The sequence below is a fragment of the Rhododendron vialii genome, chromosome 3a (assembly GCF_030253575.1).
Source record: "Rhododendron vialii isolate Sample 1 chromosome 3a, ASM3025357v1".
NCBI lineage: Eukaryota > Viridiplantae > Streptophyta > Magnoliopsida > Ericales > Ericaceae > Rhododendron > Rhododendron vialii.
The window spans coordinates 7,143,296-7,162,788 of record NC_080559.1 but is presented as its reverse complement, the minus strand read 5'-3'; the positions used below and the strand labels follow the sequence as shown (position 1 = coordinate 7,162,788).

At 39.2% G+C, this 19,493-nt stretch overlaps 3 protein-coding genes across 7 annotated transcripts in view; 2 read left to right on the top strand and 1 right to left on the bottom strand.

Annotated features, from left to right (window-relative positions):
• The window catches only part of LOC131318512 (probable glycosyltransferase At5g11130), a 47,783-nt gene that overhangs the window by 652 nt on the left and 27,638 nt on the right, over positions 1 to 19,493 (top strand). The window contains exons 2-9 of one of the 5 annotated variants that reach the window (XM_058348340.1): positions 58 to 153; positions 627 to 713; positions 1,720 to 1,803; positions 1,979 to 2,065; positions 2,315 to 2,407; positions 2,908 to 3,000; positions 3,095 to 3,665; positions 3,887 to 4,733. In XM_058348340.1, the coding sequence (XP_058204323.1) occupies positions 58 to 153; positions 627 to 713; positions 1,720 to 1,803; positions 1,979 to 2,065; positions 2,315 to 2,407; positions 2,908 to 3,000; positions 3,095 to 3,665; positions 3,887 to 4,373 (1,598 nt within the window). In that variant the 3' untranslated portion in view covers positions 4,374 to 4,733. Of the gene's footprint in view, positions 1 to 57; positions 154 to 626; positions 714 to 1,719; positions 1,804 to 1,978; positions 2,066 to 2,314; positions 2,408 to 2,907; positions 3,001 to 3,094; positions 3,666 to 3,886; positions 4,734 to 19,493 lie in introns of those variants that run through there. The other 4 variants (XM_058348341.1, XM_058348342.1, XM_058348343.1 and 1 more) reach the window with 4 other exon arrangements.
• LOC131318521 (uncharacterized) lies at positions 9,842 to 10,498 on the top strand. Its single transcript, XM_058348354.1, has 2 exons — positions 9,842 to 10,212; positions 10,292 to 10,498. The coding sequence occupies exons 1-2, from the start codon at positions 9,886 to 9,888 to the stop codon at positions 10,388 to 10,390; spliced, it is 426 nt and encodes a 141-aa protein (XP_058204337.1). The 5' UTR covers positions 9,842 to 9,885; the 3' UTR covers positions 10,391 to 10,498.
• On the bottom strand, positions 10,549 to 18,672 carry LOC131318518 (uncharacterized). The gene is made up of 2 exons (XM_058348351.1): positions 18,382 to 18,672; positions 10,549 to 10,894 (listed from the first exon to the last, which is right to left on the bottom strand). Exons 1-2 carry the CDS (start codon positions 18,662 to 18,664, stop codon positions 10,557 to 10,559), a joined length of 621 nt encoding a protein of 206 aa, XP_058204334.1. The 5' UTR covers positions 18,665 to 18,672; the 3' UTR covers positions 10,549 to 10,556.

Sequence of the window (19,493 nt, the reverse complement as noted above, 5' to 3'; positions counted from 1 at the left end):
AACTTTCCAATCCCAACAGAAGCTCTGTTCCTAAAATTCAAATATCGATTGTTACAGTCGATGAAGATGATGATGCCCCTGATACCTCGGTGGACAATAGAAGGGAAGATGCTGAGAGTCGATTGCCAGAACACAGTCTAGCTGCTCCAATTGGTATGAAAACTTTGTTTTTTTTTTTTTGCTGTTGAATCCTGATATTCAACTAGAAGCTTGCCTTTGATCCTGTTTTTTGAATGGCAAAAAAAAATTCATTAATCTTGAAGTTGTTACCAGACTAAAAGGAGTAAGGAAATAATATTATGTTTGAAGAATAATTCTGCTCAATCCGAGACCCAAAATCTATGATTGGCAAGAAATCAATTAAAGGGGACACCCACATGGGACAAAGCCCATCTAAAGAGGCCGACGCCTAATCACCCTGTATGAGTCTAAAAACCCAAGATCGTTACCTATTCAGCACAGAAAAACAAAGGCCTAAAATCCCCAGAAAAAAAAAAGCAAAAAAAAAACAGCTCAATACATTGACCAAGGTGTTCTTCACCATAGAACGATGTCAGGGTAATCAATTTCACTTACGAAACCCAGCAGAAGTTCTGTTCCTGAAATTCAAATCTTTGAAATTACAGTCGAAGTTGACGATGAAGCCACCGATACCTCGGACGATAGAAGGGAAGACTCTGATCAGAATCAATTGCCGGAAGAAAGTCCAGTCGGTACGCAAATTTCGTTTTTTTGTCGTATGATTTTTAGTTTTTATTTTTGCACATTGTAAGTTTATTGTAGAATGTACTAGCAAACATAATTGGTGGTAAAACAACACCAACTTGGAAAAGAATGATGTGAAGTCAGAATTATTGGATAGTGGGTTCGATTTTATCGAGCCATATATGTCGCTTTTTCTAATTAATTTGGTTAACGAACGGATAATGTTGAAAGGGCGGATGTTTAATTCTAGTGAAAGATTTGAGATATATTCTCAACATCAGAGAGGTCAAATTTTTTTTGAAACCAACAACATAATTTACATTAAGTCAAAAGGAGAACAAGAGTGATACGTAGTTTTTTACGAAACGAGGAACTACTATTCCTCCCTGATCTTTAGCCAAGGCTGATAACAAAAAAACGGGAGCAGTGCTATGAAAAACAAAACTACCCTGCATAGCTGCTACATTATTGGCTAACAAGTCAAGCTACACGTTAGCAATATGCACAAAAAATGACACCTCATTTTTCTGTGAAGCTTTTTTCACTAAAAGACAAGAAAATGAGTGTAATTGTCAAACGGGAAGTGTGAAAATCATTACACAAAATATTGTATTTCACTCCCAATAACGGAAAAGTCAAAATGAGGACAAAAAGTGATATTCTAGAGTGTACAACAAATATGTGGGAGGCATCAAAGGGGTAGTTCCTAAATCAACATATACCATGTTTCTATGCAGTATGCACACATAAATACACAATTCCTTCCCAACATACACCTATTATAGTGCATTAATGAGAATTTTTTTTTTTTGCAAATCGGGTACCACGTGGTACACGACGCGCACATTCGGGTCATTCAGAAATGCAACAGACGGTTTGGGGTGAAGGGAGGGAACTGAGATCCAATTGCCAGAATTTTTGTTTTGGTTTTTGCTCTACTTATGCACATTTTAAGTTTATTGATGTATCCGCAAGAAATTTTGTTCCCGAATATAAGATTTGCAAATATTACAGATGATGATGCCCCCGATGCCTTGGACGACATAAAGGAAGGAGTTGGTAGTCAATTTCCAGAAGAAAGTCGAGCCGGTACAATAGGTATGCGAATTCTGTCCTTCTGTTTTAAGATTGCAATTTTATTCAAGTAGAAGCTTTCACGTGATTCCGTTGTCCATGGATTCAACATCACGTCGTGATGGCAATGAATTCTAATTTCCACTTCACAAATCCGTGAGAATTTTGGTTCATGGATTTCAAATCTCAAATATTACAGTCGAAATTGTTGAGGACGCCCGTGATGACAATAGAAAGGAAGGAACTCAGAGTCAATTGTCGGAAGAAAGTTTAGTCTCTCCAATAGGTACGCGAATTTTGTTTTTCGTTTTGGATTTTGCTTATCCATTGGTAACTTCGGAAGCCTTTTTTTATTTTGGATAATGGGGTCAAATACATCGAGCCATATACGTCACCTTTTTTCGTATTTGATTATCGAGTCATAGTTGGTAATGATAAAAGAGAAAATGTTGCAATTTAGAGTGATATACAGGGCATTTAAATTTCCCTTCTTACAGAAGTTTTGTTCTTGAATTTAAAATCTCAAATATTACAGTTGAAGTTGATGATGAAACCCCTGATGCCTTGGACAATAAAAGGGAAGAAACTCAGAGTCAATTGACCGAAGAAAATTCAAACTCTCCAATAGGTATGCGAGTTTTGTCTTGATTGTTGCTTTACTTTTGAATATCAAAAGGATAGGCGATCGGTTGCTCTGCCGGGATGCTCGGCAGCATCCCTATTTCGATATCAAAAGGGGGAGTTTCAAAATCTGCAAACACCATGTCTTTATACACACATATGCACAGAAAATTGTTTTCAAATTACACATATTATACTGCATTAATGGGTGTCCAAAGATGGCAATATTCAACTAGAAGCTTTGATCACCTGATCCTGTTATGCAACATTTCATAAAGTGGTGGCAGGGTATTCAACTTTCACTTCCCAAATCCACTGAACCCATAAAGTACACATCTAGGAATAGGCGAATCGGTAATGACCGAAGAGGACAGACAGGCTAAAGAGAGGTAAACGCCCCCTTCTCCGGTTAAAGTTCAAGGGAAGGGTGGTCGTAGTAGAAAGAGCTCGTTCTTCTCTCAAACAAAAGTTTTGGTCCTAAATTTTAAATACTCTCAAGCATTACAGTCGAAGTTGAGGATGAAGCTCCTGATGCCTTGGACAATAGAAGAGAAGGAACTCAGAGTGAATTACCAGAAAAAAGACGAGCCGCTCCAATAGGTGCGTTTTCACATTTTGTGTAAGTCGAAAGCTTATTCGCTGCCTAAGCGTTCGAGTATGAGTTAATCATATATGGTTCTAATGGTCGGCTCAGGAAACTCTGTCGATAACGACAACGATGTGTACCACGACAACGATCTCTTTTTCGAAAACTACAAGCAAATGAACAGGAGCTTGAAAATCTACGTTTACCCCCACAGCTCCCATGACCGCTTCGCCAATGTGCTCCTGCCGGTGACTTACGAACCAGGGGGAAACTACGCGAGCGAAAGTTATTTCAAAAAGGCCCTCATGAAAAGCCATTTCATCACAAAGGACCCCTCCAAGGCAGACTTCTTCTTCTTACCCTTCTCCATTACCGGCATGAGGAATGACAAGAGGATTGGAGTGGGTGGGATGCAAGACTACGTCCAGGATTATGTGTCTAATGTTAGACAGAAATACCCTTACTGGAATAGGACTGGTGGGGCAGATCATTTCTACGTGGCTTGCCATTCCATTGGGAAAATAGCCATGGGGAAGGCTGAAGAAGTTAAGAACAATGCCATTCAAGTGGTGTGCTCTTCAAATTATTTTGTGAATGGGTATGTTGCTCACAAGGATGTTTCATTGCCTCAGATTTGGCCACGACATGGGAATCCTCCTCGAGTTGAACCATCAAAAAGGTAACATTTAGATGAGTAAAACCCACCCGTTCTGCGATGGTTCTTATTTTTTAAGTACTTATTTTTTGATTTACGAGACAGGACTTTCTCTTCCAATACATTACCTTTAATTCAAAGAATAAGTACTTATATTTCCCTTAGCGGAACTAGGCTATTTCTTTCAAGTACAAAAGTGAAATTTTGTTGTTGAAGAACACTTTCTAAAAATCAAGTTCATGCAGGAAGAGGCTGGCCTTTTTTGCCGGAGCAAGCAACTCCCCGCCTCGACAATACCTCGTCAAAACTTGGCGAAACGACTCTGAGATCTTCGCCCACGCCGGCCGCCTCAAAACCCCGTATGAAACAGAGTTCCTGAGGAGCAAGTTCTGCTTCCACGTCAAGGGCTTCGAAGTCAACACCGCCCGAATAGGTGACGCCATGTACTACGGCTGCGTCCCCGTGATCCTAGCCGACCACTACGACCTCCCATTCGGAGATATCCTGAACTGGAAGAGCTTCTCTGTCGTTGTTGAAACAAGGGATATTCCACTGATGAAGAGTATTTTGAAAGGCATCGGGGATGAAGAGTACTTGAGGCTGCAGAAGAATGTTGAGAAGGCGAGGAAACATTTCCAGTGGCATGGGGAACCAATCGAGTACGATTGTTTCCACATTGTTATGTACGAGTTGTGGCTTCGAAGAAATTATGTGAGGGTTCCGTTGTCTTAAATAGCAGAGGAACCTTCACATTTATTATAAGACGCCCGAACCCACAATTTCTCGCAAGGAGCATATCGCTTCTGCCACATTGTTAAAGACGCAATTTCCCACAAGGAGCATATCACTTCTGCTGCATTATTGAAGTGATCAACCAAGATAACGGTGTTTTTTTTTTTGATGCTGTAGAGATAAGACAACAAGTATGCCGGTGATGTGTTCATAAATACCAGTAACGGAGCACCAGAATGATATGTTTCGACAGACTTTAATAACTCTTGAGGGTTCATAGCTTTTTGATGTTTTTATACACCACACATTCTTCACAGGTTCAAATTTTAAATAGGAACCCAAAATGTTTTGATTTATGTGCGATGCAATGAAATATTCGTAGAGCAGCAGTACGTATTGCGACCAATATGTGTAATGCGACAAGTACATGTTCGTGAAGATTTGGGTCTTAGGCCCCATTCCGCTAAGGTTCCTGTCTTGTAAAGCAGGAAATAAGTACTTGAAAAATAAGAATATTAGCGGAACAGGCCTAAGACCATAAATGGGTTGTGGGTCAGCAGAAATTGCACCATAAATATGAAGTAACTATGCAATGCGATTGAGATTGAAACTTGGATAAGGCGGTCACCCGGGCTCACCACCCTACGGTCAGCCGTTGAATCGAATTGTTGAAAGATGCTTGGTGGTTGTTCGACAGAATGCTCACAAGAAAATTAAAATGAAGAACTGTTATGCGGTACTAGTCATCTAACTACATTGACTTTTTGCCTATTAAAACAAATAAACAGAATTGGCAGCGTCATTTTTGGAAAGGAAAAAAAAAAGAGTAGAAAACACGACTGGCACATTGGTTATTTTGTAATGTACATATGTAATTTATATACACACATGTATCATGTATGACAGTAGGCCTGTCAATGGACCGGATCTAATCCGGATTCGATCCGAAAAATTCGATCTGGATCCGGATCCGGATCCGATAAAGTCGATCCGATAATCCGATAATCCGAATTCGGTAATTCAATACGGATCCGGATCGGATCGGATCGGATTAAATCCGTTATCAATCCGAATCCGAATCCGATCTTTATTTTTTTAAATTTTTAAATTTTTTTTTAAAAAATAGTAATTTTTTTTTTGAAAAAAAAAATGTTTAAGAAGTTGTATTTTATTTTTAATTTTTTAATTTTTTAATTTTTTTAATTTTTTTCGGAAAATATTTTTTTTTGAAAAAAAAATTGTATTTTTTTGAAAAATATATATATTTTTTTGCTAAAATTTTTGAAGTAAAAAAACTTTCCGGATCGAATTCGGATTTTCGGATTGGATCCGGATTTTTCGGATTCGGATTACCACTATCGGATTTGAGTCTTATCGGATTCGGATCGGATTGGGTCTTATCGGATCCGGATCCGGATCTGTCGGATTCGGATCGGATCCGGTCCATTGATAGGCCTATATGACAGATTATTTGTCATTTTTTAATTGTTCTTTAAGTTTTTTAGTTTTATTATGCGATGTTGCAAACAATTAGGTTTGAGAAGTACATAAAAGCCTAGCGTGCTGTGTTGATTTTCCATAGATGTAATTAGTCAAACTTACTGTATATGTGATGGATACGAATAGTTCCAAGGCCGTTCCGGACATTTTTGGAGCCCTAGGCGACCTTCAAGATTGAGGCCTCTTACATAAATTTATGAGCGAACAGAATAAATCAAAAATCAATCTAAAAATGGAAAAAAAGAATACAACAAGGTAGACTTAAAACTTAAATTTGAACCCAACAAATTAATATGAAAGTTCAACCACTACATTGTTGCTCTAACATAATTTCATTTCAACTTGATGGAAGTATATATTCGGATCTCTCTCTCTCTCTCTCTCTCTCTCTCTCTCTCATTGCAGCCTCCATGGTTGCTTCTGTAAACATGCTCAATTTCCTGTGCCCGCAACCCCCCTTGGCTTCTTTCAGAGGCTTGTTATTCGTACCCACCAGTTTAGCTTTGCTCGCCTCTGTTTTGATTTTCTTCGGCCTCTCTAATACCTCGAGGCTCATGATTATTCTACACAGAAGCCACAACAATCATCTTCATGCAAACCGTCCACCCGCCGAACCAATGATCCAAATTTCAATTCCCAAACCCACTGCAAGTTTTGTTCACGTCCCAAATGATTCAGCTAAAGGTGATGATGAAGTCCCGGATGCTATGGACATTTTGAAGGATTATGCCAAACTACTAGAATTCGCGAGGGCGATGATTGAGAGCGAAAGTGCGAGACATTTTGAAGGATTATGCCACTAAAGCGCGATCGACTGAAGTTCTAAAGTTTGCGAGAGATGTCAACCTATTAGAACAGTACAAGACTCTAGTGCCATGGCATAGGGGGGATATGATTGTTGGGGGTGTATATGTGCCTTTTGTTGGGTCATAATACTGATCATATGCCTACTTCTTGTGATGCGGTTTTGCTTGGGTTCCTTTTAATCTCTGGATTCTTCTTCAAAGATCAATAAATTCTTTTTATATTGTTAAAAAACAATATCGTGGCATAGGTCGCCGTTCCTGAACATACGTATAATATCTAATTCAGTATAAAATTAAGGAAAATTCTAAAATCAGCCCAATGGGCTGACAATAATAAGTGTGTGAATGTGTATTAAATAGTGCAAAAAGTACACAAAAATACGTGTTTTCTTTATCTTCTAGTGTACTTATCGTTAGCACAATGGGCTGACAATAGCAAGACCGTAAAATTAAATATGTTATTGTATGGTTCAGACATCCATGATAATATATATAGTAAATTTACTTTCTCATTCAGAGAACCCGAGTTGGGGGAGCTGCTGAAGGGACAGCAGCCTGCTGTCTTGGCCAAGAGGGCTGTGCTCCGGTCTCGCTCCAATAATCGGGAACGTTCACTTCGTAGAGCTCGTCGAGTTGAACGAGTATGAAAAAAATCAGCTCGATCGGATATCATTAAGTGCTTAATCGAAACGTTTTTGTCTTGAAAAAAATGGATCCGAAACACTGGATCAAATCTACTAGAACCTATTATTGGCAAGTTATACTTGTTCCGATTAGGCACTTAATGATATTCGATCAAACTGATTTTTTGCATACTTGTTCAACTCGACGAGCTCTATGAAGTGAACGTTTTTGATCATCAAAACAAAACCGGAGCGGAGCCCCCTCGGCTGGGACAGCAGTTGAAAAGTCTAATATCCCTCACTTGTTGAACTTGAGTCATCCTATATCTCATAGTATAACATGCAGAAAGTCTACATTGTGGGGCTCACCACGAGTCCCATACAAATCATCCGAGCCGTTCATTAAATGTAAAAAAAAATTTCAAGGGTCCCCGTAAAAATAATCTCAATTCGATACCTATAGGTGCTCGATCCAATCATACAATTTTTCATTATTCGGAAATCTGAATGAAAAGTTAGATGGTTGGATGAAGCATCTATAGATATTGGATTGAGCTTATTTTTTACGGAGACCCTTGTAAAAATATTTTATATTTAATGAACGGCTCAGATGATTTGTGTGGGACCCGTGGTGAACCCCACAATAAAATTTGTGTACAATCTGCCGTGTGTGTAGTAGGACTGTTATTGGACTGTATAACATGTACTAATAACAAACTCCGAACAAAAATATTCTTCAATATCTATCTTATAAAACAGGAGGGTTTTTAGGAATATTCCTAACAAAATATTCTCTCTCAACGGTTTAGATTAATCCCAAACACAAATTTTATCTACTCATACGAACAAATTCAATGGTCAGATTTCTCAACCCTTCATATACAAATCAATGGCATTTTCGTAAATAGCTTTCATTATTTGGACAAAAAATATGGGTATCTGTATCAATTCAAAATTTGAACAAAACATGGCACGAACATTTTCTCTCTCTTACTTTCCTCTCAAAAGTCTCACTCTTTCTCAATTCAATGGCTTCTCTCTCTATCTCTCTCCCCCTCTCCTCCCCCCTCTGTCCACACTCCCCAAACCCAGCATAGTCGCGCTCACCACCTTCTCTCTCTCTCCTCCCTCCCCGCCGTTGCTTCTCCGCCTTTCCCCCCGTACAGATCTCCCCGCCGACGATCCTTGCACTCAACCTGTCTCGCATACGTAACAGGCCCGCCGTCCAAACCCCGCACAGTCGCACTCAACCTGGTTTCCTTGCTCTGGATAATCAACCCACTTCAGGTACTTTGTATTTGCAAATTATTTGCACACACATACGTATATGAATCTATACACCTATCTGGTTCTTATGTGATTTTTACTATTTGGATTTGTGTTGGATTTAGTTGACTTAGGTGAATCATATGATTTTTTCAGTTGTCGGTGTGTGTTTGTTTTCTAGGGTTTAAAGAATTTGGGGGTTTGTGAGTATAATTTAATATCTTTTTGTCTTGCTCAGAGTGTCCATGTTCTTGAACACTTTAATTAAAGGCTTTTTCTTTTTTGTATTTTCTTTTCTGTTTATTGGTTGCTACAAATGAAAGGAAAAATTGGACACTCAATTGTATTATGTTCATATGTTTTGTTGGTATGTTGTTGGTTGGCTTCACAATAGGGTTTACTTTTTTGATACAGAAACTGATGCCTCTCTCTTTACGGAAGCTCTGTGAAAGAAGGTAAAAAACAGCAATCCTACCCTACTCTCTTCTCTCTCTCCATTTGATGTGCTAGGGAGTAGGTTCTGCTATTCAGAGGCTTGGGTTTCCATTCAAATAACTACTTTCTACTTTCTTTTTATACTGCTTTAACCTTAGGGCCCGTTTGGATGCGGGAAAAAAATTGGGGGTAAAAAATATGAAGGGAGGATAAGATAATATGGGGTATTAATTTTGATGGGTTGGCCCACATTGATTTGATGTATATGAAGGGGGGATAAAATAATACGTGGTTTGGATGGGGTATTAAAAAGGGGAATAAAATTTAACTTCGTTTGGATGGTTTATAGAATGGGGGGATAAGAAGGGGTGGATGATGGGAAAAAATGTCAAATTACTATTTTGCCCATGTGCAGAGTTATATTTGATTATGTATTAAAACCAGTATATAAATTTAAAATTCAATATATTTAAGCAATTTTGCACAATTGGAAGTATTAGAAAATGAATTTATTAAAAAACGTATATTCTATAAAATTTATATTAAAAAACGTTTTTAATATAAATTGTTCGTATTTATGTATGATTTTTTTTTTTTGGAAATTGTTTTTGTTTGTTTTAGGAAATTGTTTTTGTTTGTTTTAATGAAAAGACAAATTAGGATAGATTTGAATGGAATGTGTGATTTTAGATTGAATGGAAAGTGAAAGTTGGTTGAATGGTGAATGGTGGATATATTTTTGAATGGTGGATATATTATTGAATGGTGGATATGTAATTGAATAGTTGTTGAATTTTTGGTTATAAATAGCAAGCAAACTTGGTTCAAACTCATTCAATAATTTCAATTACAAAAACTTCTTTCATATTTCTTTTTTATTGTATGGCTGGTCGTCCGCCTCCTCGTCACAATTGGGTCCAGGCTGAGGAGATGTTGTTGATTTCGGAACTGAAATCAATGGCGGTGTCTCGATTGTGGACCACCAGCAGTGGACACTTTCGTCCAAGTTACACGAGCTACTTGAAACATTTCATGAACAATGATTTTCCCGATGCTAGCATTGAGGAATGGCATATTGAAGCGAAGATAAAGAAGTGGCGCCGTACTTGCTTCATCATTGTCAACCTACTTGATCGTCCCGGGTTTGAATGGGATGCAAGTCAAAACATGGTGGTGGCTGAAGATGACGTTTGGGATGCATTCGTCCAAGTAAGACTTAATAAAGTGTTATAAATTTTTGTGAAATGTCAAGATATTTTTTGTTCTTAATTTTTGCATTTTGACTTAGGTTAACAAACAAGCTAGGGAGGCAAGAGATGTTCAATTTCCACTGTTTGAAGATTGGCGTGTTTGCTTCATTCCTCCTCGCGAAGAGCCCGAGGAGTAGGTCAAGATGGCGGAAAAATAAATAGCATTATTCATGGATGTTATGTCATTTGTTATCTCGGTTCATGATGTTCGAATATAATGTTAAAACGTCTTCATTTAAAATAAATTACAACTTGTCTCCGTTCATAACATGTGAATTTTACATAATATTGGAACGTCCAACTTCATTCGGAATGGAGAACAAGTGCCAACAAAATACAACCTACGAAACCTAAAAAAAAACATAGAACAAACGACCAGCATCCATTGATTTCATGTTGAAGTCCCACCGCACTTGCAGATGTGGAACTTTTGGCTTCCAACTTTGTGAGCTCGTATCTCTTCTCGTGAAACTTGAGCAATGCTTCTTCGGCTTCATCGAATGTCTTGTATCTTTTCGCCATGCTTCCTGAGTATCCATTAACTTGGAGTTGAGCTTCTCCCCAAGTTGTATAGATGCCCGGCTTACGCCCAACGAAAACCACCCAATAATAGTCTTTTTCTTCACCTGTCATTGAATAATCTATTCGAAAATAACATTATAAGTCACCACAAACGCATGAACCAAAATGCCTCTTAATCACTAATAAATAGTTGGAAAAAAAACCCTCATTTGGCTCAATTTTCATCATCGCCAATTGACACATTTAGGACATAGACTACGACACAAGTAACAATGGTACCATATATAAAAGGACTTTTGTAGTCAAATAGTTACAAACATGTAGCTCAGATTTGTAGACATCTTTTGCAAGGACTAGGTTGCAACATGAGTTGCCAAATGACCCTCTCAAACATTGCCCCGCCTAAGTCCCCAACGTGTCTTATTAAATTTTCATCATAGCCACATACATAGATATACACACACAAAGGTTTTGGCCTCTGTTTGTGGGTTAAAGTTGCAGGTTTTGGCTCAGTTTGTGGCTGCATGTTCATTGAGTATATACATGCAGGTTTCAGTTCAGTTCGTGGCTCAGTTTACTTTCATCATAACCACACAAAAATCTGAGCAAAAACCCCCAGTTTTAACTCAGGAATGTAGGCACAAAACTTAACCAAAGCCCCACAGTTTTCACACATACACAGAAGGCCACAAACCTGCACGTATATACCCATAAATTGAGTCACAATATAAAAACCAACACCTCCTCACCAAAACTGAACCAAATAGATAATCAAGAGAATAAACTAAACGAAAACTGAACCAAACAGACAAGCAGAACCAAAATTGAACCAAAAGTGTAGCAGACAGATGACAAGAGCCAAAACTGAACCAAAACTGTACCAAACAGACAAGGCCAACCAAAACACAACCAAAATAGATAAGCACAACCAAAACTCAACAAAAACTGAACGAAAACAGAGAAGGATAACCAAAACTGAACCAAAACTATAGCAAACAGATGAGCAGAGCCAAAACTGAACCAAAATAGATAAGCACCGCTTAAATTGAACAAAAACTGTAGCAGACACATGAGCAGAGCCAAAACTTAACCAAAACTGTACCAAAACTGATAAGCACATCCTAAACTTAACCAAAACTGAAGCAGACAGATGAGCAGAGCCAACACTGAACCAAAACTGAACCAAACAGACAAGCATAGCCCTCTGTCATTGGTCATGCATGAACCAATAATGGCCAAAACCAGCAGTTTTAACCCACCTACAGTGGCCAAAACTTACAGCTTTAACCCACAAATAGAGGCACAAAACCTGAACCAAAACCTGCTGCCATTGCCACACACACACACACCCTGATATGCTTTTAAACCTGCAACTTTAACCCTCAAATAGAGGCACAAGGAACTGATAAACAGAGGCCAAAAAACAAAAATATGTACTGATAAAGAGGCCACAACTTTCAGCATATAAATAACCTCACAACAGAACCACAAGCATAACCCAAAACTTTAAGTCTACACACACGTCACCATTGTCTTGTTAAATGTACATCAGAGCCACAACAAAACCCACATACACGTTTTGGCCTTTGGTTATAGGTTAAAACTGCAGGTTTTGGCTCCACTTTGTGGCTGCATTCTTGTGAGGTTATGGGGGAGGTTTTGGCTCAGTTTGTGGCTCAGAAAGCCTTCATCATAACCACCCAAAATCATGAACCAAAACCTACAGTATAAACTCACAAATGGAGGCACAAAACAGGACCTAAATGCTGCATAAGTACATTATGTAAACATAGGCCAAAAACCTGCAGTTTTATACCACAAATAGAGGGCAGCCTACTGAACCAACCTCTGCATCTAAAAAAAAACCAAACACTTGCAAATTCATCCACAAACACAAGCAAATGGTAGCCAAAACCTGTACCACCACACACACACACACACTCACTCAGAAAATTGGAACCAAAACCTTATCCCACAAAATTGAACCACAATGTAGGCACAAAACTGAACCAAAATACTTTAGTTTTAACACATAAATATAGGCCACAAACATTGATACAGTTTTATCTCATGTATCCATTTGGCTCAGAAATGTTTCATCATAGCCACGAACACATGAGGGCTTATTCATAAAATATTCTAACTATCTGTTAGAAATCGAGAGACATATGAGGGTTTATTCGTAAAAGATCGAGAGGATTACCTACCAATATCTCATGAATAAGCCATCACATGCCTCTCAATCGCTAATAAAGAGTTCAAAACCATAATTAAGGCATTTGGCTCAGAGTAGTAGACAAATTTTTCAAGGCATTAGGCTGCAACATGAGTTGCCAAATGACCCTCTCATGTTGCCCCGCCTAAGTTCCGTACGTGTCTTGTTAAATTTTCCTCACAGCCACACACACACACATACAGGTTTTTACCTCTTTTTGTGGGTTAAAACTGCAGGTTTTGGTTCAAATTGTGGCTCCATTTTGGTTCAGTATAGACATGCAGGTTTTGGTTCAGTTTCTGGCTCAGAAACTTTTCATCATAGCCAACCCACAAACAGAGGCACAAAACTGCACCAGTTTATACACAGTCACTCAGAAAACAAAACAGAACCAAAACCAGACCAGAACCAAAAGCTTTAAAGGAAACCAAGCAGAGGCCAAAACCATGGCAGAAAACAGTCCAAAAATGAAGCCACAAAACCTTGCAATTTCACACACTCACTCACGCAACTGAACCAAAACGATGGCAGATAACATATCATACCCATAGGGCCAAAACCTGCTGCTTTAACCCACCAAAAGTGGCCAAAACCTACAGCTTTAACCCACCAAAAGTGGCCAAAACCTGTAGCTTTAACCCACAATTAGAGTAACTGAACCAAAACTGAACCAAACAGACAAACAGATGCAACAGTGAACCAAAACTGTAGCAGACAGATGAGGAGAGCCAAAACTGAACCAAAGCAGATAAGCAGACCGTACACTTAACCAAAATTGTAGCATACAGATGAGCAAAGCCAAAGCTTAACCAAAACTGAACCAAACAGACAACCATAGCCTATGAACAAAGCCAAAACTTAACCAAAACTTAACCAAAACTTAACCAAACAGACAACCACAGCCAAAACTTAACTATAACTGAACCAAATAGATAAGCAGAGCCCAAACTGAACCAACACTGCACCACATAGATCAGCACAGGCAAAACTGAACCAAAACCAGCCCCAAACATGGCCAGGAACACATCCACAACTTGCAGCAAATAAGCAGTGCTAAAACATAACAAAAACCTGCATTCCTACTCAACACACAGAGGTAGAAAGCAGAACAAAAACCTGCATGTTTCATACCACAATTGAACCACAGAAACAGTAACAAAACAGATCCAAAACTCTGCAGTTAACACCCATAAACAAAGGCCATAATGGATTGGGCTCAGACAACATATAAAAATCATAAGGGTACTCATGGTTGCAACTATTGTTACCCCGCCAAGGTATCGACCTTATTTAATAATGAAAATGTTTCATCATTGCCCACAAACATAAGTACAGTGCAACTTGAGTCACCCAGGAACCTGCATTTGTATAGCATCAATGTCAATATCATTCAAGGACAACTGTTTTAGCAGTACATACCATACATTGTTCACATAACCTACATTACATTAGAAGATATAATCTACCATTGTTTGTAGACCAAAAGGCTATTAATATTACAAGGGCCCACATGTATATAAGTGAAAGATTGGCCACTTCAAAAATAGGCCATATGAATAGAGTTAAAAGAGCGGCCACTACAAAAAATAACGTTCCATTAGTCAAACTTCAAATGGGACCAAATATGAGACCATTCAGCACGGCCTCAACCCAAGCTTGTTTTTGATGATCTTTGATGCCATAGAATAGGTCCAACCTATCTTCAGCTGCACAAATGATGACACCTAACCTAAATCGTTGGGTATCGGTAAGGTCAAGCTTTTCAAGCTCAAGAGGCACTTGGGTGCGACGAGCGGATAGTTTGTTCGAATACCCCATTGCATCGGTCATTTTCTCCATATGACTATCACTTTTTCCCAGCCATACCTCCATACTTGCAACAAGGGATCCCACATCACCCATTCGTGTCCTCTTCTTCCCCCTTTGAGTTACGACATTGGCCGAAGGTGTTGAGGTTCGGGGAGTGGATGTCGGAAGTGACGTACGACGTGCGGAGTTTGAAGTCATGGAGACTGGAGGTGTGGAGGCCAAAGGTATGAAGGCCGGAGGTGTGGAGAGTGGAGGTGTCGTGCCTAAAGGAATTTCATTTGACATCCCCGTCAGTCCACTTGTGGGCGTGCGATGAAATTCTTCACCGAAGTATGGAAAGTAGCAATCCTCATTCTCCTCAATTTCTTCATTATGCATGACATGCTCATTTTGTGGCGGTCGCGCCATTTCAGACGGAACCTTCGCTCCGTCCCCGTTGGCCCTATCCTTTCCGAATAGGATTTCCCAATCTTCAAAGTAAGGGAAACGCTTCTCACCAACCTCTTTTGCCTTCCTAGGGTAGGCCTACAAGAACATTGGAAGTTTAGAACATGATTTCATGCCATAACATATCAATTGAAGCATTGGAAGTTACCTCTTCGTAGATTTTCCACACCTCGTCATCCACGTCAATCCTTTTGTTGACATGGTCCCACCCAAACCCACTAAGTTTTAAAACATCGGTTAGTTTGGCATATGTTTGTCTCCAATACTTGACTTTGGAGTTAATGTGTGGGGAGGCCTTAAGTTTGCTCTCCGGCATCACCTTTTCCATCTCTTTCTCAAGTAAGGTGAAGAACCCGAGTTTGAACCCATTCTCAGCCCTCCATTTGTCACAATTCAGTTAGCATGCATTTCATGAGGGCATCTTCTTCAGATTTCCTCCACACCCTACGCGTCTTTCCAGTCTTTCTTCTAGGCACATGACCTTGTTGGGTATCCATTGCTGAAAATGGATTTGAAGTTGGACAACAAATTATTATTTATCAAGTTTATGATGAACTACAAACCGGAATTCAATTACAATAAAGTTCATACAATGTTCTTCAAATAGAATTAAATTACACCTTAAAAGTTATTGAAACCACAATTAGAATGTTTACATCATAAAAGTTTTTCAAATACTTCATACAAATACACTAAACAAACTTCCTCATGGTGGGAAAACCTCTTGTCCCCCACCATTTGCTAGCCAATGGTTGTACATGGCTGTAGCCAACGCATCCCTCTCCCTGGTCCATTGATTGGAAGTCTCTATGGTAGTGATGTGATCATCTGCCTCGACCTCGTGTATGTGGTCACGTTCCCATGTCGTGTACTCGTTCTCAATGGGATCGTTGGGCATATCTCTTTTGATGAGGTTATGGAGAAGGCAACATGCTGTGACGATACGTGTTTGAGTCCTAATGGGGTAATACGAGTGAGACCTCAATATTGCAAACCGCATCTTCAACACACCAAAGCTTCTCTCAATCACATTCCTAGCAGCGGAGTGCTTCATGTTGAAGTACTCCTCTTTCGTAGTCGGCATATGACCTTGCCTCCAAATATTAAGGTGATATTGTTGCCCGCGGTATGGTGCTAGAAAACCCTCGGCATTTTGGTATCCGGCATCAACAAGGTAGTAATGTCCTGTACGAAATGGAAGTTAAGGCATTAAAAGAAGGGTTCATTCTAGGAAGCGAGTGAAAGGAAGGTGAACTAAGGATTTGCCACATACCACGAGGGACTTTAAAACCATCGGGTCTTGAAATAGCATTCGCCAGGATCCTAGAGTCAATGGCCGACCCTTCCCAACCAGACAAGACGAAGACAAACTTTAGGTCTTGACTACATACACCTAAAACGTTTGTGGCAATCTCACCCTTCCTTGACTTATAGCGTGGCCTGTCAACGGCGGGGGGATTAACTGGTACATACGTCCCGTCCAATGCCCCGAGACAATTCTACGACAAAATGAATACATTATTGCAACTATCTTGACATGGTGAAGTAGAGAAAACCATATGGAAGATTTACAAACAATTGAAATGAAGTTTACCTGAAACCAACTCCATCTACTGTCGTGGTAGTTAGGAGGTACGGGCTCAGGTCTTACTAGGAGCATGTCGAACAGATGCAACACACCTTGAAGTATGACATTGAAATGTCTGCTTACAGTTTCAATCGATCTCCAAAAGTGCAATTTCGTACGCCTCTGTTTTGTATGGTGACCAAGGATATACAAGAAAATGGCTACCCTCTCCTCAAGACAAACATTGCGCGAGTCTCCTAACCCAACACCTCGAAGAAGACAACACAGCCTAAAAAACGTATGCCTATTTACCCTCAACTGCTCATGACAATCTACTTCATTACCATTGACTAGCCTATTCACGGCATCTACTTGGGTCTGGTAGTAGTTTGGATTTGGGGACAACTCAGGACGGGGATAATGTGCCGTGGACACGATGAAGCAATAAAGTCGAAACACGCCCATTGCAGCACGAATGTATGTGTTTAAGGCGATGAAGGCCTCTTCCTCTTCTCTTCTCCTTATTTCTGTTCTGTTTAATCTTGGCATTGTAAAAAACCTAACAAGGGGTTCATGAATAGAACAAAAACACATTTTCTTAATTAGCAAAGTACAAATACTTATTTATTGTTTTATTATCTTAAACGAAACTATTTTGTTCAATCCGAGTTATCTACACACAATACATAGTCAGTCACACAACAGTTTTTTTTATGGTCTTGTGATTAGTTCAACTGTCTATGTCATAAAAACTAACAAGACAATGACAACAACTTTTGATAAACTTTCAAACAATAAGTAAACAAATAATTTGAACACCAAAAAAATAAACAATATACAGTGTAAGTTGAAAAAGGAAAAAAATAGAAACGACTACCAGTCTATCTAACCTTTTTCTGAGTCTATCTAACCTTTTTCTTAATCTTTTTACATATTAACTTCGAAACTAGTCTAGAACAGAAACAATTTCAAACGTTGGCTTTAGTTCTTTATTAGTACAAGCAAAATGAATTGAGTTAACTGAAAACCCTGTTTATTAGTAAAATCTCATCAATGGATGTTAGATTGATGTAATCCAACTCATCATTGAACCCTTTGGATGAAATTCTACCCGCCAGCATAAAAGGCTATGGAATCACTGAAGAATTTTACAAAGGTGTAAGTAACACACAATGAGTGAAGAAGAAATCACAGCTTCCATTATACTTTTTACAGATACCACTAATAATAGAACATATATGACTTGCATAAAAAGGAGGCTCCTTTTACCATAAACCACACACACGGATCTGATCAGAAGAAGAGCCACCAGATTCTGACTTTAGCCCGTACACACACACACACACACACACAGAGAACAGAGAAGAGGACCCCGTCGACACACACACATACACACAGAGAGATCTGCTCAAATGGAAGACACACTAAGCAGAGGTCAGATGAGGAGCCATTTTTGCGTGCACACACACACGCAGGGGTGATTTCGTACACACACACACACACACAGAAATAAGAGCACCCCGTACACACAGACACAAAAAGAGTTCTGCAAAAAATGGAGGCCATACCTGAGTTGAGGAAGCTAGTTTGACTGCACTCCAAATCGCCATCCAAAACCCTATTTCTTCTCCTCCGCAGAGAACAAATGAGTCGGCAACAGAAATGAAGCCACAAATCGAGACCTGGGGTTGGGAAAAGGGGATAACCAGGGGTGATTTCATCCAACTTCCTCCCCTCCACAGCCTGATTAAATTTGGGGAACCCAAGAGGAGCCCAAATTTTGAACCGGAGAAACCCTAATACGCGTGAAAACGAAGAGGGGGTAAAAATGAAGACCCCTGAATTTTTCATTCCCAAACACCGGCTTACCAGTCTTTTACCCCCTCTTATATTTCCCTCCCTCTTTTAACTGCACCCAAACAGGGCCTTAGTATACTGTTTTCTCCATTGTATTGCGGAAAGTGTAACATACCCAATATTTAACTGACCAGGGCCATGTCTTGAGGAAAAAAAAGAAAAAGAAGATAGAAGAATCTTGAGATTGTGATGATGTTAGTTTTCTGATTTTCCTTTTTTTTCCGGTTACAAAATAAAGGAACCAATCTATTATTCTCGCACAGAAGCATGGGGCCAACTTTTGGGTCCAATTAACGCGTACTAGAGGTTGGGGCACACGCGATGCGTGTACAAGTCGAATTTTAACAAAATTTGTAAAAGTTCGATCAATCTCAAATAATAAATGGGAAGCTATTGTGCAAATTTCGTCAAAATCTAACTTGCGCGTGAAAATAAAAACCAAAAACTAATAATATGCGGTGAACATATCAGCGTCGAGTTCATAAAGCTCAGTTTATTGATTTTTTATTTTAATTTCGCCTCATGTATCGCGAAACTCAATGTCTCGAACTTCAACGCCTTGATCGATCAACGATTCTCTCTCTCGACCTCCTCTACAAATTGGGTTTCGGATTCGATCTCCTCTTCAATATGGGTTTCGGATTTAAACGATTTTGGAGGTCAGTTCTCTCTCTCTCTCACACACACACACACACACGCACACTATTTTATTTTGATGATCTATTTGTGTCTGATCATTCCTAATCATTATGTACCTCATGTACCTTTTGTTCAACTTCTTAGCATTTCCATGATTCTATACTATTGAATACATGAATACATT